The following is a 25,510-nucleotide window of genomic DNA, read 5'->3' as shown; positions in this document are numbered from 1 at the left end:
TCTGTAACCCCTGTTCATCTGCCCACCAGTCCACCCTCCCATACGTACATTTATTCATTCACTATTTATCAATGCTCCCATTCATTAATGCATGTAAGCCCCCAGCCACCCATCCACTCATCTATCCATTCATCCATCCCTCCATTCACCCATCCCTCCATTCACCCTCCAAGCCAGTCAACATTTTCTGAATACCTGCTGGACAAGGAGAACAAAGAAGAGAATATAAAGTCTCTATCACCCCCAAGAGCTCCCAGGTGGGCTCTGGAAATGAGACAACATCCCTAAATTACGGTGCAATGGAGAGTATGCTAAGCACCATGTGTGGGCAAAAGTAAATGCCATTAGAACTCAGGAATGGGTTCTCCCCACTCCATTTCTAGAGGTCCAGAGAATTCTCATCATCACTGCCATTGGAAGGCCAAGGCATCTAAAGCTGAGCCCTGTCTCTGGAAGCCACTGTGGAAGGGCTCATGCATTGCCACAAAGCGCAGAGGGGAGGCAAAGAATTCTGGAAGGCCTGGGATCTGGTCCTGATTCTGCCACTCTGGGTGACCTTGGGGCAGTCATTGCCTTTTTGGGCTTTTCTGAATGGAACGTGTCTGAAAAATGGGTAGAAAGAAAGATCCTTGTTCTGCCAACTTTCCTGGTTGTTATGAAGGTCCTATGAGATCCCTTGAAAACTGAAAAGGGCTATGCATATGGAGGACTGACAGTGACCTTCTCCCATCTTAGGGTTTTACCTAGGATTGGCCTCCTATACTCTTTCTCCCGGATGATACCCTCTGCCTCTCTCTGAATCTCTCCGCTCCATCTCTCTCATGTCTTTGCAGGGTGATGTCCAGGAGCTGGCCATTGTCCCAGGGGTCCAGGCAGCCTATGAATCATGTGAACAGAAGGAGCTGGAATGCGAGGGGGGCCAGAGGGAAAGACCCCAAAACCAACAGCCTCACAGAGCCCAGAGATCTCCACAGCAGCAACCATCAAGACTTCATAGGCCACAAAATCAGGAACCCCAGAGCCAGGTGAGGGAGCTGGGAGAACCCCCAAGTGCAGCACACCCCAGAGAGGGAAGACACCCAGGCATCTCTCCTCCTTAGTTGTCCTCCCCACCCTCATCTCCCTATTCCCATCACCCCCTCCTCCTAGTCCTCATTCATCAGCCTTTTTATTTTCATCTAAAAATAAAAAGAGTTGTTAGGAAGAATTTGTGGCTGGGAGCTGTGTTCCCTGGTCTGCGTCTCCTCTTCCAGTCTTCCTGGAACTGTGTCCCTGGGTTTTCCCTTCCTTCTTTGAATTAAGAGATTGGGAGACAGTGGGAGAGGGGTGAGAGCTGGGGAGGCAGGTAGGAGAGGGGACTGAAGCCAGGAGAAAGCGGTCGGGATGGTGAGACCAAGGAGGAGGAATGGGAAGGAGTAGGGATGGAGGGAATATCAAAGGAGGGGTGGGTCTGCAGAAGTGTGGGAGTGGGGAGCCCAGTCTCTGGCCCCCACCTACCTGGAGGGGCAGGAAAAGGGGAGGTAGTAGGGGGAAGGGAAGGGAAGGGAGCCTGGGTTGGGTGGGGTCTGGAGAGTTAGAATACAGATAGGCTCTGGGGTCAGTGGTCTAAAGATCAGAGGGTCAATCTCTTAATCATGTCTGCTTCTGCCCCACATGTGGAACCCCTTCCCTCTGTTCCACCTCTCCCCACCTCCCTCCTGACCCTCAACCTCTCCTTTCATCTTCAACTCTCTGTTTCCCAACTCCACACCTCCCCCGTTTCCCAACTCCCACACCATCTTTATATCTCCCTCTCCCGCCCTTCACCCCACACCTTCCAATTACCCCATCCCCTTCCTGTCTATGCCCACCCCCCAATCCCAGCCCACTGAGTCTCTCTACTATGACTACGAGCCCCCCTATCATGATGTGATGTCTACGGGGACAACCCCTGATTATCAGGTAAACTCAAGGGACCCCTTCATTTCTTCCCTTTCTCCCAGCACCCCCAGCAATCATCTCCTAGGACACCTTCCTCCCCTCCCCCATGCCGTGGGGAGAGGCACACTGTGTTTAGATTATGGGGATTTACTTACTTCCTGCCCCCTCCCTGTCTCTCTGCTGCAGCGCCCTGGGAGCCCCCACCACAGGCCTCCCCCTTCCCCTAGGGGGCATCGGACCCCTCCCCGAAAGCCTACCCCACCTGCCAAGAGGTCAGTGACCTGGCAGGCGTCCCCCTCACCAGGCCGGAGGCCCTCTCCAACTGCAGGCTTTGGCCCAGCATGGGAGCAGCCTCCCCTTTCCCGATGCCCAGCTCGGAGGGCAGCTTCCCCCACTGCCTGGCCCCGCCCCAGGACCAGAGGCAGCAGTTACCGGCAGGTAGAGCCGGGGCATCCAGATCTCTGCCCCCAAACCTCTATGACCTTGGAGGTTCACTCTCCCCAAACTATCCCCCTCCAAAGGGGCTGCAAGATCTGAGATTTCCCCCATCCCCCAGCACAGACAGACCCTGCCCTCGGGGGACAGGTGCTGCTTTGCCTCCCTTCTGCTAACCTTTCTCCTTCCTTCCCACCCTGTGCTACTCTTCTCCTTCTCTCCTTGGGGTCAGGACCCCACCCCAGGTGAAGAGGAAGAAATCCTGGAGTCGAGCCTCTTGCCACCCCTTGAGGAGGTAACTCTATGCCCCACCCTCACCCCATCTGGGGGCAGTGGGCACCTGTGACTCACTCCCCTCAGCCCATGACGTCTTGATGGACCAGCCCCTCCTCTGGCCGGAGGGTTCTTCCTCATTTCCATCGATGGCCTCTGTCTTTGGGTCACTCTAGAACTATGGGCCTGCTTGACTCTCTAAGTCCAGCCAGTTCCCTTCAGTATCCAGGCCTCCTTCCATGATTCTTTGATTCCTGAGTGACTTCGTCTCCATGTTGGTGTCTAATGGTCTTACTTTCTATGTCCTATTTCTGTTCCCGGGAGCCACTTTCTGTCCAATGTTGTCACCTTTTGTCTTCTCTATCTCTTTGGTCATTCCTGGACTCCTTTGTCTGTCATTGTGTCCATGGACTGTCCACTCTGCATCCAGTCCTCCGGCCACCCTTCATTTTATCCACCACTTCTTCCCACTGGACCCACTTTCTGGACATCTCTCCCCATTTTTGGCCTTTGATGGCCCTTCCATTTATATACAACCACTCCCATGGCTATTCTTGGGAGAAAAACTCCAGTTCTGATTAACCTCGGAATCCTTTGGGCTAGAAGTTGTCACACCCTGGGGTCCAGGGTAAGCCTCCTCTCAGCCCTAACATCCCCATCTGCCCCTCTCCCTCCCCATCCCTGGGAAGGAGCAGACAGATCTCCAGGTCCCCCCCACAGCCGACAGGTTCCGGGCAGAGGAATATGGGGAGGGTGGCACAGACCCCCCTGAAGGGCCCTACGATTACACCTATGGCTATGGGGATGATTATCGTGAGGAGACAGAGCTTGGCCCTGCCCTCTCTGCGGAGACAGCCCACTCAGGAGCCGTAAGTGAAAGGAGCTTCTCTTTCATTCTTGACTACCAGTGGGAGCTACAGGAATTGCTTCTTGTTGGTTTCGATCCTTGGCTGTTGGCTGTGAGCTATTTCCCATCTGTGACTTGTCATTTTCTGTTCACATATGATGTATATGTTGCTTGAAAAGATTACTACCTGCCTTCCTTTGCCAAATGTCTTACCTTGTGACTCTTGTGGATACTTCTGCTCAGGGCAATTGGGAATTTTAAAAAAAATTATGTAGCCACTTCCTGTCTTTCTTGATCACTTCCTGTCTAACTGAAGCTGGATTTCATAAAGCTTTTGGTCAATAAACTACTACCTTGTGTCCATTTTCAGTGTTTCTCTATCATTTCTTCTTGGTGAAACAATTTTTTGTTCATGTTTCTACCAAACGATCTAACTTCCTATGTTACCTTTTTTTAACCTACAGGCCACTTATTATCTGTCCCTTCCTGCCTTCTCCAGCTGTGGCATCCATCTTGGTAACTGTGTCAGGTTGGACTGCAAAGGATTTATTATTTCTGTTCTGGCTCTAGTTTTTCATGCTATCTTGTGACAATTTCCTTTGACAATAAGCCGCTTCCTGTATGTCTCAGGTCATTTAAATCATAAAGTTTCCATTGTGGGCCTCGATATTTCTCATGGCTACTTCCTGTGTGTCCTAGCCTTGATGTTTGTGTTTTCTGGAAGAATTACCCTTCACTGTCATGATTCCCTTTGCAGGAGTCACATTCTGCCTGTTTTGTGCCTTTCTTTTCTCTCTGGGTCACGGTAGCCATGTTGTTGTTGAAGATTCACTTCCTGGATCCTCTTTCCTTCGCTGCTTCCTGTCTGTTCAGCCACTTCCTGTTTGTCCAGTTTGTTTTCTAGCCATGTTGGCCATGTTTAATTTTCCTCGGCCCTGGCATCATTCTTGCTTCCAAGTGTTTGTCATTTTGTTCTGTGTCCCTTAGTTGTTCTCATATCTTCCAGTATTCCCTGTCAGTGGGACTGCTTCCTGTCTACTCCGCTCCGTCTTCTGCCTGCCTTGCAGTTCTGGCTGCCTCCTCTACCCTGCTGCCGCATCCCATACCTCCCCTCTCTTGCCTCCCTTGAGCTTCTACTGCCTTTCCTTTATGCTGCTCTCTGGGTATTTGGGGTTGATATGGGATTTCAGAGAATTTTGAAACTGATCATTGCTGTTTGGTCAGAATGAAGGTGGAGAGGGGCATTCTGAAGATCTTTGTTGGGGGGAGTTGGGGTGGTGGTGAATGTCTCCCATTCTCCATGTTCTTATTTTGTTTCTGGCCCTAGAGTTGGGAACAGGTATCTGAGTGGAGGTGTGCAAGGGAGGGAACTGGTGGGCTTGGAATGTGCTTGAGGGCCAGAGGAAGGGCAATGCATTCAGTGGGGACTGCTCTCCAATTTTTTTTTTTTTTGAGGCAGGGTCTCACTCTGTCACCCAGGTTGGAGTGCAGTGGCAGGATCTTGGCTTACTGCAACCTCTGCCTCCTGGGTTCAAGCGATCCTCCTGCCTCAGCCTCCCGAGTAGCTGGGGTTACAGGCATGTGCCACTGCGCCCGGCTATTTTTTGTATTTTTAGTAGAGACGGGGTTTCACATGTTGGCCAGGCTGGTCTCAAACTACTGACCTCAAATGAGCTGCCTGTTTCGGCCCCACAAAGTGCTGGGATTACAGGCGTGCGCCACCATGCCTGGCCTCCAAATTTACTTAGAGTATGGATGCTTAACCTCTGGGGCATATTTAAACTTGTGAACCCTTTGAAATCCTAAATAAAATTCTGTGCATAATAGCATATACTTTCTCATTTCTGGAGAAAGACTCACAGCTTTCATCAGATTCTTTTTTTTCTTTGAGATAGAGTTTTGCTCTTGTTGCCTAGGCTGGAGTACGATGGCATAATCTTGGTTCACTTCAACCTCCACCTCCTGGGTTCAAGCGATTCTCCTGCTTCAGCCTCCCAAGTAGCTGGGATTACAGGCATGTGCCACCACACCCAGCTAATTTTGTATTTTTATTAGAGACGGGGTTGCACCATGTTGGTCAGGCTGGTCTCAAACTCCTGACCTCAGGTGATCTGCCTGCCTCCGCCTCCCAAAGTGCTGGGATTATGGGCGTAAGCCACCTCGCCCGGCCTAGCTTTTATCAGTTTCTCATGTGGGTCCATGCCCTCCTCTTACCCCAAATAAAAATCTACCCACAATCTTAGAGAGATTCTTTTATGATGTATTGGGGTAAATGTGTGGAAGGTTTCTTAAGGTTCTAGGGAGGGAGTTTGGGAGATGGGATAGGGTCCTCTAGAAGAGGGTTTGGGAAGGTGGGTGGTTTAAAAATCCCTGAAAGGGGCCAGGTGTGGTGGCTCACGCCTGTAATTCCAGCACTTTAGGAGGCCAAGGCAGGCGGATCACCTGAGGTCAGGACTTTGAGACCAGCCTGGCCAACACGGTGAAACCCCATCTCTAATAAAAATACAAAAATTAGCCGGGCATGGTGGTGCACATCTGTAATCCCAGTGTAATCCCAGCTACTTGGGAGGCTGAGGCAGGAGAATCACTTGAACCTGGAAGGCAGAGGTTGTAGTGAGCCGAGATCGTGCCACTATACTTCAGCCTGGGTGACAGAGCAAGACTTCGTCTCAAAAAAAAAGAAAAACAAACAAACAAACAAACAAAAACACTGGAAGTTTCTGGGGACTTTCCTGAAAGAGGCTCTCAGGGAGATGGAGAGGTTGTGTTTGCTGAGGTGGGGCTGGGAACTGGCGGGGCAGGGAACCCTGAGGTCTCCTTGGCAGGCTTGAAAGGTTTGTGAAGAGGGAGTTTTAGGGGAGGGCTGTGGGGCTTTTGGGTAGGGCTGAAGTGGTCTCGAGAGGATCTAAGAATCAAGGTTGGAGTTGAGATGGAGAAAGTCCTAGTGTCCTGGCTGCTCACGGGCCCCACTGGGGGCTACATGTGTGTCTCCTTCAGGCTGCCCATGGACCCCGAGGGCTGAAGGGAGAGAAAGGAGAGCCTGCAGTGTTGGAACCTGTAAGTTATGCTGGTCACAGGGCTGAGGCAGTGGAAATAGGAGAAGCAAGTGGGGTTGAGTGTGCTGGTCCTGTCGCCTCTGATTTTTAACCTTTGACTCCACAGGGTATGCTCGTGGAGGGGCCCCCTGGCCCAGAAGGCCCTGCGGTAAGTCTAGCAGTGACCTGGTGGCCATTCTTTTCTTAGAAACCCCTTCTATGTGCTCATCTGAGCCTTCCCCACATATGCCCAGGCCTCCTCCTCAGAACTCGGGAGCATCCCTCCAATCAACGCTTCCCAGATTCCCAGATCTCTTCTGCACAGACCACTCCTCAGCCACAGGCTGAGTGTCCACACCTGTCTGAATGCCCACACCTGACCCCTACTCTTTTGTTCCTCAGGGATTGATTGGGCCCCCTGGCATCCAGGGGAACCCAGGCCCAGTTGGAGACCCTGGAGAGAGGGTAAGGGGGTGTCCTCTATGTGACGGGGGAGCTTCGGGGGAGCTAGTGGTATCCAAGCGGGGGGCTACCATGCCCAGTAATTTCCTGTTAGGTGGCTTGTTAATGAATGGGGGGATGGTTGTGCTTCCCAGCAACCAGAAAGGAGGGCAGACTCTGGTTGGGGAGGGTGCTGATCTGGTTTCTCACCCTCAATTTTCCCCATGGGGGTGGGAGACTCAGGAAAGAGCTAGAGCAGTCTACACTTATTCTATTGAAGAGGATATTTCAAAATCATGCTAAGATCTTGATGTCCCCTTATCTTTCACCCCATCTTTTGCATTCTCTTCCCACTCCAGGGCCCCCCTGGCCGAGCAGGGCTCCCTGGATCAGATGGGGCTCCTGGTCCTCCTGGCACATCTCTCATGCTCCCAGTGAGTTGTCTCTTGGGTTTTGGAACATGCTGATGGGGAAGACAAGGAATTGTGTCATGTTACCAAGAACCAGATGGGCAGGAAAGCTATGGAGGAGTCTCTAAAGATCATCAAAGATCATCACTCCAAAGGGATTCGTCTTTGGGGTTGGGGAGATGGGGCCTCATTAGGTGACCTAGAACAAAACACCAGTCTTCTAGGACTGGGCAGAACAGCCTATATTTCAGGAGCTCTAGAACCAAAAGAGAGTCTTTCTGGAGGCAGAGGCTGGACAGTGGAGGAGGGCAGGAGTTGAGTTTCTGGAATCCTCTAAGTGATTATCTGGAAGCCATGGGAAATGCTGGATGGGCAGAACCTGGGGCAAGGGGCAGAAACGCTGGAGAAAGCCTCTGGCTGGGAGGGTCTCACGGCTTTCTTGGAAGAGAACCTGGACCTTCTCTCCTTGCCCTCAGTTCCGGTTTGGCAGTGGTGGGGGTGACAAGGGCCCTGTGGTGGCGGCCCAGGAGGCTCAGGCCCAGGCGATCCTGCAGCAGGCGAGGGTGAGTGGGGCTGCTTCCCTGGAAAGGGAAGGCTCTGGGGGGCACTGGAAGGGTTGGCTGGAGTGAGTGTGCAGCAGGGGAGGCCTGGGTTGGTTTGGGGTTAACAGGGAGGTTGGGGAGAATCCTGGGCAGTGGATGAGGATCAGGAGAGGAAGGGTGAATTTGGAGAGTGCTGGGGCTGGGGGTTCCCACTGCCTGTCCCTCAGCTCTGCTGTCCCCCTGCTCCCCTAGCTGGCGCTCCGTGGACCCCCTGGCCCCATGGGATACACAGGGCGCCCTGGACCCTTGGTGAGTGAGCAGGGTGCTCAGGTGGAGGATGCTTTAATTGTGTGTGGGGTGTGGATAGTTCTGGAAAGGGGCTTCTTTTGGGGAACACTCCGAGGCCACTGTTGGCTGTGTCCTTCCCTACGGCCATCCTCTCTTCTCTCTCCCAGGGCCAACCTGGGAGCCCTGGCCTGAAAGGAGAGTCTGGAGACTTAGGACCTCAGGTGACCACTTTCCTCCACTGCACCCCCATATCTGTTCACCAGCTCAGTCTCCCTCACTCCCCTCCCTATGCCTCCTAACCCCACCCCATCTCTCCTCTCACCAGGGCCCCAGAGGACCTCAGGGCCTCACAGGCCCTCCTGGCAAGGCTGGGCGAAGGGTGAGTGCCCCAGGGGTGGATGGGTGTTGTGGGGAGACAGGGCCTGCAGGGTAGGGGACTGCGCCCCTGCTTGTTCTGACACTTCCCTTGTTCTCCCAGGGCCGGGCAGGTGCTGATGGAGCCCGAGGGGTGCCTGGAGAACCTGGAGTGAAGGTAACAGGCTTGGGCCCCTCCCTGAAGCCTGTAGCCTTCAGCCCACGCTGGGCTCAGTTGTTTCTTGGGGATGACCTAGTTCTCCAGGCTTCCCCAGGTTCAGCACCCCCCCAACTCAGGGTGCAGTAGGGAGGGGTGGGCTTGGACAGGGTCGTGTCCTCACTCTGGCTATCCTTCCTCCTTGTAGGGTGACCGAGGTTTTGATGGACTCCCAGGGCTCCCTGGAGAGAAGGGCCATAGGGTGAGTACATTAGTGGGTGTGTGTTGTAATTGGGGATAGATCTTCTATGGGAGTGAGGATAGGTAGGGAAGGGAGGCTGGAGGCTTGGCAGGAGCTCAGTGAAAGTAATGGATGGGCTAAGTGCAGAGGTTCGGTGTCTGCCTGTGTTGGGGGCTCTGAGGCCCCTCTTATGAGTTCCCCCATTTTGCAGGGTGATACTGGTGCCCAGGGCCTTCCTGGTCCCCCTGGTGAGGATGGAGAGAGGGTAAGTGTAGTGGCAAATGTAGGGGCTGGGTGCAGGGGAGGTCTAGAAGGCACAGCAGCTTTACCGTGTCCTCCTCCTCCAGGGAGATGACGGGGAGATTGGGCCTCGAGGGCTGCCTGGAGAGTCGGTGAGTGTCCAAGGGCTGGTGCTGGGGGAGGGGGCTCTGGGGAAGCCAGGAGGGGGACATGAGCACTAAAGGGACACAGTTTTATCCATTCATGCCGTCTCCTCCCCTCACCCTGAATGCAGGGACCTCGAGGTCTCCTTGGCCCCAAAGGCCCACCTGGTATTCCTGGACCCCCTGTAAGTGACTCCCTGACTTCTGACCCTGAGGTGACCCCTTGACCTCTCCAACTCTCCACCTTTCTAGCTGCCTTCCTGCTCCCTCTCCTCTCTCGGCATGCTTCCCATTCCCTGTGAGCTCCCCCTGCTCTGGCCCCACACTGCCCTGCCTCAGCCTTCGCTCCCCGTGCACAGGGAGGGCCATGTGGTGTGGTGCCCCGAGGGCTCTGGGCATAGGAAATAAATCTTCAAGAAAAACAAAACCAAAGCCCACAAGCCCACAGATCCACAGTCCCACACACTGCAGGCCTGGGCCAGCTGTGTTTGCTTGGGTTTGGGATGGATTGGAGGTCTAACCGTCACACCCTCGGGAATGGCCGGGCCTCTGAAAACCACAGGTCCCTCCGGGCCACCTTCAGGCTGCTCACACCCATCTTGTGTTTCAGGGCGTCCGAGGCATGGATGGTCCCCAGGGCCCCAAAGGGAGCTTGGTGAGTGATGGATAGGAGATCCCACCCCCATTCTTATCCCCTGAGGTCCCTGCCAGCATCCTGTTGGCTGCCATTTTGACCCCTGCCTGCTTCCTGCTCTTGCCCTCACTGCTGGGACTCAGCTCCATGCTCTAAATGTGTTCTATCTCCATCTCCTTCTGACCTGTGCCTGGTCACCTGTTTCTAGGGACCCCAGGGAGAGCCAGGACCTCCTGGACAACAGGGCACCCCTGGGACCCAGGTGAGCAGTGCCCCTACTCCGTTCCCCAATTTTCGTGACTTCCCTTGGGCTTCCACAATGGGTCAGACCCTGGAAGGATACAGGAAATTAAGGGTTTCAGGCCCTTGTTGCTCATGCTTTGAATCCGGGAGGCTGGATAGAAGAGACCCTGGGAGGCCCCTGTGACTTCTCTTTCCCTGTATGTAGGGTCTTCCCGGGCCCCAGGGTGCCATCGGCCCTCATGGAGAGAAGGTAAGTGACTAAGTGATTTGGAGGACAGGGGGTTTAGAGTGGGGGTGTAGGGAGAACCCTAAATGTCTGCTGGGATTTTGTCTGTGTCCAGACATGACCCCTCTAGTGACCCTGAGCCTCTTTGTCTTCCTGCAGGGTCCTCAAGGGAAGCCAGGGCTCCCCGGCATGCCTGGCTCAGACGGACCCCCGGTGAGTGGGACCCCACTTCCGAATCCAGTTCCCCTTGGCCTTCCACCCCAGTGCATGACCTCAGAGCTCCTTCAGTGACCCTTGCACTGATAGGTCACTGGTGGTGCTTGTTCATGGACAGTTGGCTTCACTAGGTCACAGGAAATTTGGGTTGGAAGAAGTGTAGGGAGGGGTGCAGAGAGGGTGACAGGGGCCACTGGTCACATTTTCTATCCCTTACTCCCAGGGTCACCCAGGGAAGGAAGGTCCCCCTGGAACCAAAGGAAACCAGGTGAGATCTTCCATGTCTTTATCCCCTGAGGGAGTCTCCACCCAGACTCTAGAGCCTCAAAGTCCTTGGGATTCCCTTGTCTCATTATTCATATGGCTCTGCCACATTCTCAATTCCTGTGCCCTGTAACCCTACCCAGACAGCAATGTTGTTACTTCCATTTCTTCCACCCCTGGAGGCCCCCACAGTGACACTCTGAGGCCCCTTTATAAATGCCTCTCTTTTATCTTCCAGGGTCCCTCTGGACCTCAGGGTCCTCTAGGATACCCAGGACCTCGAGGGGTCAAGGTAACTGACCACCAGGCTGGGAGACAAAGGGCTGTGGTCAGGGGAGCTATATGGGGTCTTAGGAGCTTGGTCCTTCCAACCCACCTCCATCCCCTGATCAGTCTACTTCTATCCCCTCTCTAATTCTAGGGTGTGGACGGAATTCGGGGTCTGAAGGGTCATAAGGGTGAGAAGGTGAGCACCATGCCCCCAGCTTCCCAGCACCTCAGTCCTGCCATCTCCTCTCTTCACTGCCTTCCCTCCAGCCTGCCCCGCACTGCCCTCCAGCTCCCGAGCCCCTGCTTCCACCTATGTTCTCAGAATTCCCATTAGAACCCCAGCCCTCTGTCATCTGTGGTGCCCTCTCACCTCTATCTTTCTCAGGGTGAGGATGGCTTTCCTGGGTTCAAAGGTGACATAGGCGTGAAAGGTGACAGGGTGAGTAGAGACCCCACACTGGCCCCAATTCCGTGTCCTACTGAGCCTCCACTCTGGAGACGCCAAGCACCAGTTTATTCTCCTGAGTCTCCAGACTCCACAGTTCCAGTGCTGTGTTCCCTTGGGAGCCTGACCCCTACAGGATGATATGATAACCCCATGGTCTGTGTCATGCCTGCCCTCCCATCACTACACTATCCCTACCCTGTGGGCTTCCTGTCCTGCAGTGGCTCCTGGGACCCCTCTAGCCCTCCTCAGCCTCACTGATGCCCGTTTCTCCTCTGGGCCCAGAACCCACCTCCAGTCCCCAGCACTCACCTGTCCTTCCCTCTCACACAGGGCGAAGTTGGAGTCCCTGGTTCCAGGGGAGAGGATGGTCCTGAGGGGCCAAAGGGACGCACTGGACCGACTGGAGACCCTGGGCCCCCAGGGCTCATGGGCGAGAAGGTGATGGGATGAGGGTTCTGTGCCTGGGTCCTCTGGGGGTGTGGGCACTGGGGTCAGGATGGGCATGGGGGGTGCCCGCCGCTGAAGTCAGCCAGTCAGTTGAAGATGGCCATGCATTAGTCATACTTCTGTCTGTGTAAATGGCATCTCTCAGCTGCTGATGGGCAGAGGGGATATATAAGAAGTCAAGGAAAAGTCCCTGACACGAAGAGTTGGATGGAGACGAAGCTTAGCGAGTAGCTGTTGCTTCAAGGCAGAGTGAACATGCGTTCGGACTCCAAGCAGCAGGAGTTCTGAGATGAGAGAGTCTAATAGCAGTGAGGTCTGTGGTCTCCAGAGCTGACTCTCCCCAGCACTTGCCCTATGCCAGGTGCTGTGCTGATGCGTCCTATCTATCCTATGAGGTAGGCATGTGACGTACTGTTTTGCTGAGGTTTTACAGAGGCACAGGGATGCTTGTTAATTACATGGCCAGTGAAGGGCAGAGCCAGGGGTTATGCCCAGGCAGTCTGGCTTCAGAATCTCTGCTTCTAAGCCCTGCTCTGCAGCTGCCTGGGCAGGATGAGCCCTGGAGCCTCTGGGGAAGGGGGCATGCACGGGAGTCGGGGTGTGGTGGGCAAAGGGCCTGCAGGGGGATTGGTCTTGGTGAAGCAGGAGTGGGTGCTGGGGTAGATCCCACCTCCCTCATGGGGTAGATGGAGCTGAGGTTGACAGGTGGGAAGCAGCTAGATCACAGTGACCCTGAAGGACCTGATACCTCTGTAGGCGCAGGGGAGGTGGGATCCCAGCACTAGAATTGGGGAAAATCCACTCACGGGAAGGAGAGACAACAAAAGTCAGGCAGCTGTGGGGCAAGCAATGAGGGGCTAGAGGCTGGGGTGTGTGGGGTGTGTTGCTGGGTGGGGGCTGGCTGTTATAAGTGAGGGTTGAGGTCTCCAGGGGTGGAGTGGCATCTGGGCCTCCTCTCACTCCTAACTGCTTCCTGTCCCTCCACAGGGCAAGCTGGGTGTTCCTGGTCTGCCTGGCTATCCTGGACGTCAGGGACCCAAGGTGATGCCATGCCCCATACGTGCCGCTCCTCCTCTTCCCTCCTCCTCTTCCCTTCCCTGATCCCTGATTCCAGAAAGCACAGATGCAGGGCAGTGGGGGACCCCAGAGGGAATTTAGCTGACCCCCATTTTACAGATGACCGAAAGAGGCCCAGAGAGCAGCAGGGGTTTGTCCAAGGCCACTTAGTTCTTGGCAGAGCTCGGGTCTCCCTGGCCACTGCCTTTGTGGCCTCTCCTGACCCCCTTTGCCCCTTCCTGAACCCTACCTTTCATAACTTCTCAATTTCCCCCCTTCTCCGTTCTCACCAGGGGTCCCTAGGATTTCCTGGCTTTCCTGGTGCCAGTGGAGAGAAGGGAGCCCGGGTAAGCTGGGGGGTGGGAGGGGGTGAGAAGGGAAGGGCTGGAGAGGTGTAGAGGGGGTCTGTGGGGAGTCTCACCCTGGGTAATGTTCTCTCTGCTTCATTCCCACCAGGGCCTGTCGGGGAAGTCAGGGCCTCGGGGAGAACGGGGCCCCACGGTGAGTGCAGGGGAGAGAAACAGGTGGCTCAAGGTCCAGAGGGGGGCATTTGGGTTTCTCTGACAACTCCTCTTCCCTCTGTAGGGTCCACGGGGTCAGCGGGGACCCCGAGGTGCCACTGGGAAGTCTGGAGCTAAGGTGAGTGGTCTCTACAAGGCTCCAACTGCCCCCTGCCCACTCAGCCCCAGCTCTCCCTCAACATCCTGACCTCGGGGACAGCTGGAAAGCAGCTCTTCCCACTCCTTGACTCTGTTTCCCCCCACAGGGAACATCTGGTGGTGATGGCCCCCATGGGCCCCCTGGAGAGAGGGTGAGTGTGGATCGAAAGTCCCCTTCCCCTGAGGTCCCCAGGGAGCCTGGGTGAGCCAGCTCCCTCCTCACCCCAGGAAGGAAGCTGAGTTCCCCCACTCAGCCCCTGCCCCCATTCTCCTGACTCCCCCCACCTCTGTCTCTAGGGCCTCCCTGGACCTCAGGGTCCCAACGGGTTTCCTGGACCGAAAGGACCCCCGGTAAGTTGACCCCGAGCTCTGACCCACCTGCTTCTCTGAGTCCTTCTTCCCTACCCGCTTTCCAGCTGAGAGTTCACCTGACAACTGAACCCCTTCCAGGGCCCCCCTGGGAAGGACGGGCTGCCGGGACACCCAGGCCAAAGAGGAGAAGTGGTGAGTGATGCTCCTGGCTACCCATTCTCAGGGGGCTCCGTCAGACCCTTTAACCCCAGAGCTGTCTGGAAAGCCCACAGGGACGTTCTCCTGGCAGAGTGGAGCCTGCCCTGGTGCTGCTCAGACCCAGGGCCCAGGGCTCGGTGTGATCCTGCCTGGGATCCTTCCTCCTGGGAATCTACCCCACAGCGCCCACACCTGCTTTCACTGCATTCTCCTCTCTTCCTCGCCTAGGGTTTCCAAGGGAAGACCGGCCCCCCTGGTCCTCCAGGAGTGGTGGGACCTCAGGTAGGTTTGTCCCTAGGAGAGAATGGACCCCTGACCCTAGCATTAGTCTGTCTGCCCCTCTTCTCTCGGTCACACGCCCCTGCCCCTGGTCCACCTGACCCAGACTCCTGGGGCTGGGGTCAATGGTGGGGGCTGGGATTTCAGGCAGGGGTCCTGAACTTCAGTCTGTTTTGGGGTGCATTCTCATCGTCTTGTCCCCCAGGAGAGGCAGTTCCCCAACAGAGACACAAGGTGGTGTAGTTACTCCACATGGGGCAGGAGAAAACCCAGCAGTGGCCCAGGAATGCCGGGGAATTTCCCAGGAGCTTTGGGGCAGGGATAAAGGGGTTCTGAAGGAGTGTTTTAGGGTGGCCAGGGTGGGCTCTTCTGGCAGACAGCGAGATGAAGGGCCTGAGAGCAGGAACTCTCTCTGCTTTTGTCTAGGGAGCAGCAGGAGAAACCGGCCCTATGGGGGAGAGAGGTCACCCAGGCCCCCCGGGGCCCCCTGGAGAGCAGGGACTACCTGGGACGGCTGGAAAAGAAGGAACAAAGGTCAGTGAGGGGCCAGGCAGAGGGGAAGTGGGGGAACTGGGGATTGGGGTGCTGAAAGGAACAGGTAGTTGGAGATTTGAGGGGGGGCTGGAGAGCTCTCTGTTTAATTTGGGAGCATGGCTGTGGCTCATCACCTCTCCTTTCCTTTTAGGGTGACCCTGGTCCCCCTGGGGCCCCAGGGAAGGATGGTCCTGCTGGTCTGAGGGGATTCCCAGGAGAGAGAGGCCTCCCAGGCACTGCTGTGAGTGTGACTCCCAGACCCCTGCCTGTCACAAGCACCAAGCATCCTGAGTCCCCCCCCGACCCTGTCCCTGACCCCCTCCATGTCACTCCCCACTTCCATCTTTTGGAGCCTGTCTTCCCTCTCCAGCTCTCACCCTTCTCTTTTCGTGAAGTCTCATCTTCCCCAAACGTCTGGTTCATAGGGTGGACCTGGTTTGAAGGGGAATGAAGGTCCTTCTGGCCCCCCTGGCCCTGCAGTGAGTCTGGGGTTCCGGGGGGTGGTAGAAAGGACCTGGGAAAGGGGTGGGTGAGGAAGGGTGAGAGTGGCATTCTGATACCACCAGGGGCTGTGGGGCTGGGCAGAGGCTGTCCAGGGACAGCCAGAATGCATCTGATTTTGGGAGCTTTTGGGAATTGTGGTCCGAGTTTCTCTGGTATGGGCGGGCTGGGGTCTCCTTCCTGGGGGTCTGACCATTTGCTTTCTCAGGGCTCCCCTGGGGAACGAGGTGCAGCAGGATCAGGGGGACCCATTGGTCCGCCAGGGCGCCCAGGCCCGCAGGGTCCCCCTGGAGCAGCAGGAGAGAAAGGTGTCCCAGTGAGTGTGGGGGTCCTGGGGAGGGGTACTGGGGAGGGGTCTGTGAGCCTAGGGTTGATGGGCTATGACAAGTTTCCTGTGGGGTGTTTGAGGGTGAGGGTCACCTCCAGGCCATGACTCCTTCCTCCTGTCCCACAGGGTGAGAAGGGCCCCATTGGCCCGACTGGCCGAGATGGAGTGCAGGGTCCTGTGGGGCTTCCTGGTCCTGCTGGGCCTCCAGGTGTGGCTGGAGAGGATGGAGACAAGGTGAGGGGACCCCACAGACCCTGACCAATCTTCTTTCCAGATGAGATGGCTGACCTGGGCATGACCCCTGGCCCCTGTCATGTCATACTTCCCACTCTACCCATCACCTTTCTCTAATATCTTGTCTGCCTTCTCCTCCCAGGGTGAGGTGGGGGACCCTGGACAGAAGGGCACCAAAGGGAACAAGGGTGAACATGTAAGTGTCCATGACCTTGACTTCTGACCTCCTGGCCTTTAACCTCAGTCCCACCTGATCTCTCTCCCTGTTTTGGTGTCTCTGACTCTCTTCTCTTACCCAGGGCCCTCCTGGACCCCCTGGACCCATTGGTCCTGTGGGGCAGCCTGGAGCAGCGGTGAGTGACCCCTCCACCCCCACCGAAGGCCCAGCAGCCTCTGGTCCTCCCTCAGCTCCCCTCTGCCCTTGTGGCTGGGAGTGGGAGCAGGGGCTCTGGGCCTGGCACCCAGCTGTGTGTGGTATTTGTGGATAGAGAGCACCTGACCCATGACCCATCCCTGTGTCTTGTCTCTGCTTTCCCTCAACCCTGCAGGGAGCAGATGGGGAGCCCGGAGCTCGGGGACCCCAGGGACACTTTGGAGCCAAAGGTGATGAAGGAACAAGAGGATTCAATGGGCCCCCAGGACCCATTGGCCTACAGGTGTGTTGGGGGATAGGACAGGGGCTGAGAGGTGGGGTCAGGATGGGGTGATGTTTTGCCCCAGACCCTGCCAGCAGCCTGCCGATGAGGACTGGAGGGCCTGTGGAGTCTGAGGGGAGGGGACTGTGGGGCCTATCTGCCTAGGGCTGTGCTTTGGGTGGGGTGGTCACCTGGGCCCATGTTTTGTATACTTGCACAGGGTTTGCCAGGCCCCTCTGGGGAGAAGGGAGAAACAGGAGATGTGGGTCCTATGGTGAGTGTGACCCCTACTGACCCTAGCCACCATAATACTAGTCACCCCCCTCCCTGGCCAGCCCCCACCCCACACCCCACTGCCAACTCCCTGGCCTGGCTGCTCCTCCTCCTCTCTCCACCATTCATGCTCAGCCATCTCACTTCCCTTCCTCATCTGTGGTGTATCTGTTTCCCCCAGGGACCACCTGGCCCCCCAGGACCTCGAGGTCCAGCTGGACCCAATGGCGCTGATGTGAGTCATCTCAGCCCCTGTCCCTTGAGACCAATGTGTCTGGTCTTCTGCCTCCCTTTCCCAGACCATAAACTCTAGTATCGTCTCAGGGGCCAAGAGAAGCCCTTACTCCCGGGAGGCCTCCACTGCCTCACTGCTGTAACCTTGGGCTGCTCATCTGGGACTTTGCCCCTGAAATGGCACCTCCATCCTAAGCAATGACACCTATTTCTGTTCCTCTTCCAGGGCCCACAAGGTCCCCCAGGAGGTGTTGGGAACCTGGGTCCCCCTGGAGAGAAGGTAACTGGGAAGGGGGTGAGTGGACCAGTCATGGAAGTGGGGGATGGGAGTTGGATTTCTGCCAATTTTGGGTGGGGAGACAAAAGAGAATGAGATGTGGGGAATGTCAGAATTTTTTGGCTGGGGAAGGAGAGGAGGTTTTTGACTCTAATCTCTTTGCAGGGGGAACCAGGAGAGTCAGGATCTCCAGGGATCCAGGGCGAGCCAGGTGTCAAGGTGAGTGACAGCTCCAAGGCCTTACTCCCCAGTCCCCGTCACCCGCCTCAATCCTGCCTCCACTTTTCCTGTGACCTCCTTGAGCTGGAACTCCTCTGCAGCAAGAGTCTCTGCTCCCTGCCATCCTCTATGAGGCCTGATCCCTGGTCTGAGTGAGCCCTTCTTCCCCTTTCTTGAAGGGAAGGGGACTAGGGAACTCCCCTTATAGGCTTGACTTTCTGTGTATGTCCCATTGTCACTGAGGGGAGTAGGGGATGGCTGAAGGTGTCTCGGAAGCAGAGGCTGCATCCCTGATCTTCAAGATTCCCTGGGCCATCTGTGTCCTCCGCTTGTTCTGCAGGGTCCACGCGGGGAACGTGGAGAGAAAGGAGAGTCGGGGCAGCCAGGAGAGCCAGGACCACCAGGGCCTAAAGGCCCCACAGGCGATGATGGCCCCAAAGGGAACCCTGTGAGTTTGGGGCGGTGGGGGCTGAGTCCTCTCAGGCCCTGTGAATGACAGACCTGGGAATATGGGTGTGTGTGAGGGAGGATCTTGGAGTGTGGGGAGCCCTGGAGTTTGGGGGATGCTCTGGGAATGGGGCATCCAGAGGGATGCCTGGGGTCTAGGATCCAGAGAGAAAGTGAGAGATGCCCTGCAGTTAATACCTTGAGGAATTAGACAACACGCAGTGCACGTGGTAGGGAAAGGGGTGCAGGAGACCTCTTCCTGCGGGGTACTGGTGGGCACTGCCTCTAGAGAGGCAGTGGCGTGTGCCTGTGGGCGTCTGTGCTGGGTGGGCTTAGGGAGCTGTGACCCTGACTCTTATTCTCCATCTGGATCAGGGTCCTGTTGGTTTTCCTGGTGACCCTGGCCCCCCTGGAGAAGGTGGCCCTCGGGTGAGTCTTACTCAGAGAAGGGAAGGGGCAAAAAGGGTGGGGCTTCTATGGGGGGGGTCCTCTGTGTGGCTGCCGGGCTTGGGTATTGGGAAGCTGGGGGTATGGCAGGGTGGGCAAGGGGATGGGGTATTGACAGTTTTGGAGGTGATGCCAGCCAGGTTGGGGGCCCACCTCTGACCTTGCTTCACTTCTGCAGGGCCAGGATGGTGCTAAGGGTGACCGAGGCGAGGATGGTGAGCCAGGACAGCCTGTGAGTGCCTGGTGACCCCACCACCCCCCTGAGCCCAAGCCTCATCCCCTTTACCCCTCTTCTGTGCCCCACTCCTGAGGGGTCCCTTGGCTGGAGGATAAACACTCAGCCACCCCAATTCCTCTCTCCCTAGGGATCCCCTGGTCCCACCGGGGAGAATGGACCCCCAGGGCCACTTGGAAAGCGAGTAAGTGAGGTGGACCCCTGAGACCTTGGGAGGCAGTCCCTGGGCTGTGTGGATGGAGGCTGGGCAATGGCAGGTGGGATGGGTGGGGAGGTGCCTGGTGTCTGCATTGCCCTGGGTGGGTGTGTGTGCAGGAGCTGGTGGGTTTAAGGGTGTGTGGTATCTCATTGCCCGGGGCAGGGTGTGTGTGCAGGAGCTGGTGGGTTTAAGGGTATGCGGTATCTCATTGCACTGGGCGAGTGTGTGTGCAGGAGCTGGTGGGTTGATGGGTGTGCGGTATCTCAGGCATGTTTGTTCCTGGGTTCTGGTGTGTATGTTTTCACCAGGGGTAGTGGTGGTTACTGACAAAGCAGAATGGAAACTGGAGGAGGGGCTGGCCAGCTTTTCTGTGGGCCAGGGGTGAACCTTTTTAGTTTCTGGGGCAGGAGATGGGCCACCAGGTAGGGTGTGGGCAAGTGGCCCTTCACCAAATGTACAGACTACCCAGTATTTTCACAACTGTCACAGCTGTATCTGTTCTGCACATCTGTGAATCGGCCCTCGGCGCGTGTCCCTGTGTATGCACATGTGTGTGTGTGCATGTGTATGTGTGTGTCTAGGACAGGAAGGGGGAAGAGTTGAGCCTGGCTGCCCACGGCCTCATGTGCTCTTCCTTCCCACTCCATCTGCAGGGTCCTGCTGGCTCGCCTGGTCCCGAGGGGCGACAAGGAGGGAAGGGAGCCAAGGTGAGGGAAAGGCTGCCCTAGTGCTGGAGCATCCCCTTCGCCTCCCACCCCTCAGATGCCTCCGTCTCCAGATGCCTACCCCATCTCCACCTCTCCCATGTTGGGCCCTTATGGGGACAGGCGTTCCCTGTACTTGTTCCTGCGCTAGGGGCTCCTAGAGTTTGGCCCTTCCTCCCTGCCTCCCACCTCCCACCTTGGACCCTCTGCCCCCTGCCCACACCCCACTCCTCTGCCCTTCAGGACACATTCCTTGTGTGTGTTTCAGGGAGATCCTGGCGCTATAGGTGCCCCGGGGAAGACAGGCCCGGTGGGTCCTGCAGGCCCAGCAGGGAAACCTGGCCCTGATGGTCTGAGGGGGCTCCCAGGCTCAGTGGTGAGTCACTGCAGGGAAGGGTTGGGCTGGGGTGGGAGTGAGGGGCCATGGGAGGGGTGCAGTGTGGGGATGCTCCTCCTGACCCCTGTGGCCCCCTCAAATCTTCAGGGTCAGCAAGGCCGACCTGGAGCTACAGGCCAGGCTGGGCCCCCAGGTCCTGTGGTGAGTGACTGGGATTGGGCTGGGTGAGGGGTGAGGGCAGTGCCCTGGGACAGAGCTGAAGCCCTGGAGGAAGTGGAGGCTGTTGGGGAGAACTTGGTCCCACCTCTCCCTCAAGAGAATGACTTCCCATCTCTCCACAGGGACCCCCAGGGCTGCCTGGTCTCCGGGGCGATGCTGGAGCCAAGGGAGAGAAGGTGAGTGACAGACAGACACGTGGCCAGGTGTCTCTCCCATCACCTCGCCCCTGAAACCTGTGGGACCCAAGTGCCCACTGCTCTGCTTCAGGCCTCCGGCAGCCAGTCCCAGGGGGTCCCTGCTCAGTGAGGGCCACTCACGGACCCTGTGCCCGGCTCCCTCTCCATGTCCTCTTGGCCCTTCTCCCCCATCCACATGACTCCTCTTTGCATTCTCTTGACTGCCTGCACCCTTCTCTAGGGCCACCCAGGTCTCATTGGACTGATTGGGCCCCCGGGTGAGCAGGGAGAGAAGGGAGATCGGGGACTTCCTGGGCCTCAGGGCTCCCCTGGGCAGAAGGGTGAGATGGTGAGTAGAGGGCATGGTCCCGGAAGTTGTGGGGGTTGAGAGTGGGGTGGAGAGGGGTGGAGTTGGAGTTGGGACTCAGCTGTGGGTAAGCGAGCAGGTGCTCAGGAGGGTGTGGGAGGAGGACCCAGTTGAACCAGCCACTACCCTTCCTAGGGTATCCCAGGAGCATCCGGCCCCATTGGTCCTGGAGGTCCCCCCGGCCTCCCCGTGAGTACTGCCTCTGTTCCTCCACGAAATCCCCTAAACCCCTCTGCTGCCCACCCACAGCCTCCCAACGACTTCCATGGAACTACCAGCCTAACAAGCATAGTCCTCAGGGTCCCCCATTTGTCCTGTCACCACCAGTACCTCCTCCCCATACTTCCAGGGCTCTGAATGTCCTGGTATTCCCACAGGACTGCCCCTCCTGTAGTAACCCGAGGCTCCTGTGGACTTGGGACCTTGCCTCCCCGCTCCTCTGAGTCCTGTCCTTCCCCTGCAGTGACCGTCTCTTTCTTGTTCCTCATTTCACAGGGACCTGCTGGCCCCAAAGGAGCCAAAGGAGCCACAGTGAGTGACCCCCTTCAGCTCTGACCTTTGCTCCACCCCCTCTGGACTTGATGATGTCTCTCCAGGACAAATAGACTCCCCCCAAGGAGCCCCTTATTTCAGCCAGGAGGCTGATTTGATCTTTCTGTGACCTTGATCCATGCTTGACCTCTTGACCCCTCCATGACCTTATTTATTCCTTGTCAGGGCCCAGGCGGACCCAAGGGAGAGAAGGGTGTGCAGGGCCCTCCAGGACACCCGGTGAGTGAGGAGTCAGGGCTGCTCCCAGGGCCGTACCCCTCTGCTCCACTGCTGCCACACTTCACCCTCACACCAACCTCGTCTCTTGCCCTCTCCATCTGTCCCTGCACCCAGGGTCCCCCAGGCGAGGTGATCCAGCCACTGCCCATTCAGATGCCCAAGAAGACTCGGCGCTCGGTGGATGGAAGCCGTCTGATGCAGGAAGATGAGGCCATACCGACCGGGGGAGCCCCCGGCAGTCCTGGGGGGCTGGAGGAGATCTTTGGCTCACTCGAGTCCCTGCGGGAGGAGATCGAGCAGATGAGGCGGCCAACAGGGACCCAGGACAGCCCTGCTCGCACCTGCCAGGACCTGAAGCTGTGCCACCCAGAGCTTCCCGATGGTCAGTGCTAGCCTCAGGGTGCACAAACATCTCCCCAACAGCATGGGTACTGAACAAGCAGAATGGATGCTGGGGGAGTCTTGGAGAAGGTGTTGGGTTAAGGGTGAGGGCTGAGGGGCTGGGAACTGCAGCTATTTACCAACCAGGTCAGAAGTATCCCAATACTTTAGCAACTGATCTGGGTCAGTGTGTACCAGTTGGTTATCAGCCCAGTGTCTGCAGGAGCAGATAAACATACATACGTGCACACACCTGTTTGCACCTGAACAGATGAATCTGTGTGAGCGCCTGCAACCACATGTTGTCCCAGTATGAGGCTGTCCATACTCGGACCTCCTCCAGTCAGAGGGCCTGGGGTTACTGTTGGGGGCAGAGGTGTCATGTGATGAAAGTAGGCTGCAGCAGTAGGATGCGGCAGTAGAATCCAGCAGTAGGGCTAGATTCTAGGGCTCTGGGAGGGAGGAGGACCAGGAGACTAAGAGCATGATGGGGAGGGCTGGGAGGGAAGAGGGAATGTGGGGGCAAAGAGCATCTTGGAGCCTGGACCTAGGTGGCCCTGACCTCCCCTCTCCCTCACCCAACAGGAGAGTACTGGGTCGACCCCAACCAGGGCTGTGCTCGGGATGCCTTCCGAGTTTTCTGCAACTTCACAGCAGGGGGTGAGACCTGTGTGACGCCTAGGGATGACGTCACGCAGGTGAGAGCTGGCCCCTCGCTGCCCCTCCCCTGCCCCATAGTGCACCCCCTCAGGGCTTAGTGGTTTCTGGGTTTTGGTGACAGTCCCCTGGCTGTTGCCCCCCCTGGAGCCTGCCACCCCTTCTCCACTTCTTAGCTCTTTCTTCCTTTCCTTTTCACCGGTCCTCTGATGCTCACTTTGCCTTTCGTGTACCCCCAGTCTCCTGGCTCCCACTCAGCCCCTCACTTCTTTCCCAGCCCTTGCCTTCCAGCCATTCCCTGCTCATGACTCTGGCTCAGCTGTCCTGGTGTTGTAGATGCTTCTGAGGCCCGTCTCTGTCTCCCTCTGAGGCCAGCCCTCTCTCTCCTTCCAGTTCTCTTACGTGGACTCAGAGGGCTCCCCAGTGGGTGTGGTCCAGCTCACCTTCCTGCGGCTGCTCAGCGTCTCAGCCCACCAGGACGTCTCCTACCCCTGCTCTGGAGCAGCCCGTGACGGTCCCCTGAGACTCCGTGGGGCCAATGAGGATGAGCTGAGCCCGGAGACTAGCCCCTATGTCAAAGAATTCAGAGATGGCTGCCAGGTGGGAACAGGAAGAGCTGGGTTGGGGGCTGATCTCAGACTCAGGCTGGAGGAAGGAGGTGGGAAGACCCCTTGGGCAGGGCACCCAGGGGGAGCAGGGAGGAGTCCGTCCTGCTGGATTGTCAGGGATGCCTGAGGGAGCTCAAAAGCCGGTGAGGAGGGTGGAAAGGATGGAAGCCATCGGGTGAGGTTCACTTGGGTACAAACACCAGCGTCACACACGGTAATGCAGACGTGTACACAGACTGGCACATGGCTGCCCAGCAGAGGCACACGGTGGGGGAGAAGCAAACACACACGCATGGGCACACAGACACTGCCAGTCTGTACATCCTGAGTCACCCTGATGGGGCCAAGGTGCTCAGAGGAGAGGTGAGCCTGGGCCTGAGGTTAGGGGGTGGGGGGTGCCTCCATCCTGCTCACACTTTCTTCCTTGTCTCCCCCTGAAGACACAGCAAGGCCGGACGGTGCTGGAGGTGCGAACGCCTGTGCTGGAGCAGCTGCCAGTGCTGGATGCCTCCTTCTCAGACCTGGGAGCCCCACCGAGGCGGGGAGGGGTGCTGCTGGGGCCTGTCTGCTTCATGGGATAGGACCGTCTCTGTCTGATCCTGTCCATCGGAACCAGGCCCACCTGGAATCCCACAACATCAGCTCTGTGCCACCTCCCAAGAGGGCTCCTCACTATCTAGGGAGCCCTGGGCCAGGGCGTGGAGAGCCCTCAGTCAGGGGCAGGCCACGGGAGGGGTGAAGTGGTTGCCTGGACACCCCACTGGAGGAGTGGCATCTGGGGCTCTTGGCCCTCCCACCTGGAGCCTGTGACCCGTTAGAGAGCTGACACCCTTATTTAAAACTCACCTCCCAATCACCCCAAACAAATGGAAGAGAAGAGAAAGGACATGGTGTATTTTGTATTTAAAAGTAATTATATTAATTATTTAAAGTGTGGAAAGCAAAATAACAAAAAAGAGAAACGCCAACAAAAATCAGCAGATGTTGGAGACAGGGGTCTCAGGGGTGGGCTCCGGCACCCACATCCTGGAGTCAGGACTTTCCTCAGTGACTGTGTGTAGGGAGGTTTGAGGGCTGAACCCCACCTCCCTCCCACCTTCCTCCCACCTCACCTGTCGCACCCACTGTGAAAGTTGGAATATGTGGTCTCCCTGGCCTCAGGGCTCTGACTCTGCCAGGGTGGGGCTCTCTAACCCACAGGTGTTGGCTGCCTGGCCCATGTGCCCACTGTCTCTTCCACTTGGTCTGGGTTTGGCAGGCACTGCCTGCTACTTGAGGGCCAGGATGCTCCCCCAGGGAAGAAACGGAATAGTGTGGGGTGTGTGCAGGGCTGCATCCCGCAGATGGCTGGAATATTAAAATTCTTCTATATTGGCTGGTAAATTGCCATGGCCCTGAGCCACTGAGTATGTTCGTTGCCACCCTGTCCCTCCCCTGGGCACCCCTCACTTTCCCTGATCCTGCAATTAAAGGGTTAATGTGTGGCATATGGAAGGGACTCCCAGGACCCTGTGCCCAGCTTCCATGCTGACTGATGGTTAAATAATGTGATTGTCTCCTCCCAGGTGTCTGTGTCACTGCTTGTGTTGTTATTTCAGTCTCCCCCGACACCCATCTGATGCTTCCTCTTCCCAGCTAAGTGGTTACCAGAATTGTATGGCTTAATCCAGATACCCTGCAAGCCCTGTCCAGCGGGGGTGTCAGGGCCCAGAGTTTACAAAGCCTGGGTGACTAGCATAAAATTACAAACAATGCCCCAGGGACACCAGGTAGGGGTTTGGGGTCCCTATGGCTCCAGTTTCTGACACCGGTGTGCGATTGCTTCTGGGTGTGGGTGGGACGGTGCTACATAGCCCAGTCTAATCTCTGTAAATGGGGAGGCTGAGGCCCACTTCCAAGACATTTACTGCATCTGTACCTCTGGTCACCTTATCCCTCCCCATCAGCCTTGTGCTGTGCTGTCATGAAGACAGGGCTGTGGCCAAGCCCTCCACACTCACGTGTAGTCACGTGCATACTCTTTGAGTCTTTGTGTTGGGTGGAGTGGCACAGTCCCTACGTGTGTCCCCCCACTCTTGACTGTCCCCCACTTCCCTAGCCTCCCTCTCCTGGGCACTCAGAAGCTCTGCTCCCTCCGGGTTAGGTGTCC

At 56.9% G+C, this 25,510-nt stretch overlaps 1 protein-coding gene across 10 annotated transcripts in view; it reads left to right on the top strand.

The window, feature by feature from the left end:
- The window catches only part of COL11A2 (collagen type XI alpha 2 chain), a 30,528-nt gene extending 5,606 nt beyond the window's left edge, over positions 1-24,922 (top strand). For 4 of the 10 annotated variants that reach the window (XM_063812868.1, XM_016955247.4, XM_016955248.4 and 1 more), the window contains exons 5-66: positions 834-1,025; positions 1,864-1,941; positions 2,588-2,650; positions 3,318-3,497; positions 6,473-6,532; positions 6,638-6,679; positions 6,913-6,975; positions 7,311-7,385; positions 7,838-7,924; positions 8,156-8,212; positions 8,359-8,412; positions 8,517-8,570; positions 8,670-8,723; positions 8,911-8,964; positions 9,155-9,208; positions 9,291-9,335; positions 9,458-9,511; positions 9,937-9,981; positions 10,169-10,222; positions 10,409-10,453; positions 10,589-10,642; positions 10,869-10,913; positions 11,148-11,201; positions 11,331-11,375; positions 11,565-11,618; positions 11,958-12,065; positions 13,062-13,115; positions 13,424-13,477; positions 13,587-13,631; positions 13,716-13,769; positions 13,897-13,941; positions 14,087-14,140; positions 14,240-14,293; positions 14,528-14,581; positions 15,005-15,112; positions 15,264-15,353; positions 15,538-15,591; positions 15,822-15,929; positions 16,068-16,175; positions 16,318-16,371; positions 16,475-16,528; positions 16,724-16,831; positions 17,031-17,084; positions 17,265-17,318; positions 17,544-17,597; positions 17,760-17,813; positions 18,154-18,261; positions 18,636-18,689; positions 18,886-18,939; positions 19,073-19,126; positions 19,795-19,848; positions 20,114-20,221; positions 20,330-20,383; positions 20,524-20,577; positions 20,819-20,926; positions 21,080-21,133; positions 21,440-21,475; positions 21,662-21,715; positions 21,830-22,097; positions 22,682-22,794; positions 23,147-23,353; positions 23,802-24,922. In XM_063812868.1, coding sequence (XP_063668938.1) covers positions 1,912-1,941; positions 2,588-2,650; positions 3,318-3,497; positions 6,473-6,532; positions 6,638-6,679; positions 6,913-6,975; positions 7,311-7,385; positions 7,838-7,924; positions 8,156-8,212; positions 8,359-8,412; positions 8,517-8,570; positions 8,670-8,723; positions 8,911-8,964; positions 9,155-9,208; positions 9,291-9,335; positions 9,458-9,511; positions 9,937-9,981; positions 10,169-10,222; positions 10,409-10,453; positions 10,589-10,642; positions 10,869-10,913; positions 11,148-11,201; positions 11,331-11,375; positions 11,565-11,618; positions 11,958-12,065; positions 13,062-13,115; positions 13,424-13,477; positions 13,587-13,631; positions 13,716-13,769; positions 13,897-13,941; positions 14,087-14,140; positions 14,240-14,293; positions 14,528-14,581; positions 15,005-15,112; positions 15,264-15,353; positions 15,538-15,591; positions 15,822-15,929; positions 16,068-16,175; positions 16,318-16,371; positions 16,475-16,528; positions 16,724-16,831; positions 17,031-17,084; positions 17,265-17,318; positions 17,544-17,597; positions 17,760-17,813; positions 18,154-18,261; positions 18,636-18,689; positions 18,886-18,939; positions 19,073-19,126; positions 19,795-19,848; positions 20,114-20,221; positions 20,330-20,383; positions 20,524-20,577; positions 20,819-20,926; positions 21,080-21,133; positions 21,440-21,475; positions 21,662-21,715; positions 21,830-22,097; positions 22,682-22,794; positions 23,147-23,353; positions 23,802-23,942 — 4,365 coding nt within the window. In that variant the 5' untranslated portion in view covers positions 834-1,025; positions 1,864-1,911 and the 3' untranslated portion in view covers positions 23,943-24,922. Of the gene's footprint in view, positions 1-833; positions 1,026-1,863; positions 1,942-2,587; positions 2,651-3,317; positions 3,498-3,535; positions 4,005-6,472; positions 6,533-6,637; positions 6,680-6,912; positions 6,976-7,310; positions 7,386-7,837; positions 7,925-8,155; positions 8,213-8,358; positions 8,413-8,516; positions 8,571-8,669; positions 8,724-8,910; positions 8,965-9,154; positions 9,209-9,290; positions 9,336-9,457; positions 9,512-9,936; positions 9,982-10,168; positions 10,223-10,408; positions 10,454-10,588; positions 10,643-10,868; positions 10,914-11,147; positions 11,202-11,330; positions 11,376-11,564; positions 11,619-11,957; positions 12,066-13,061; positions 13,116-13,423; positions 13,478-13,586; positions 13,632-13,715; positions 13,770-13,896; positions 13,942-14,086; positions 14,141-14,239; positions 14,294-14,527; positions 14,582-15,004; positions 15,113-15,263; positions 15,354-15,537; positions 15,592-15,821; positions 15,930-16,067; positions 16,176-16,317; positions 16,372-16,474; positions 16,529-16,723; positions 16,832-17,030; positions 17,085-17,264; positions 17,319-17,543; positions 17,598-17,759; positions 17,814-18,153; positions 18,262-18,635; positions 18,690-18,885; positions 18,940-19,072; positions 19,127-19,794; positions 19,849-20,113; positions 20,222-20,329; positions 20,384-20,523; positions 20,578-20,818; positions 20,927-21,079; positions 21,134-21,439; positions 21,476-21,661; positions 21,716-21,829; positions 22,098-22,681; positions 22,795-23,146; positions 23,354-23,801 lie in introns of those variants that run through there. The other 6 variants (XM_063812870.1, XM_016955249.4, XM_063812871.1 and 3 more) reach the window with 4 other exon arrangements.
- Positions 24,923-25,510: the final 588 nt, after the last annotated feature.

Source organism: Pan troglodytes, chromosome 5, assembly GCF_028858775.2.
Source record: "Pan troglodytes isolate AG18354 chromosome 5, NHGRI_mPanTro3-v2.0_pri, whole genome shotgun sequence".
Classification (NCBI taxonomy): Eukaryota; Metazoa; Chordata; class Mammalia; order Primates; family Hominidae; genus Pan; species Pan troglodytes.
Note: the sequence above shows the minus strand (reverse complement) of the source record. Positions and strands in the feature narration are given on the sequence as shown.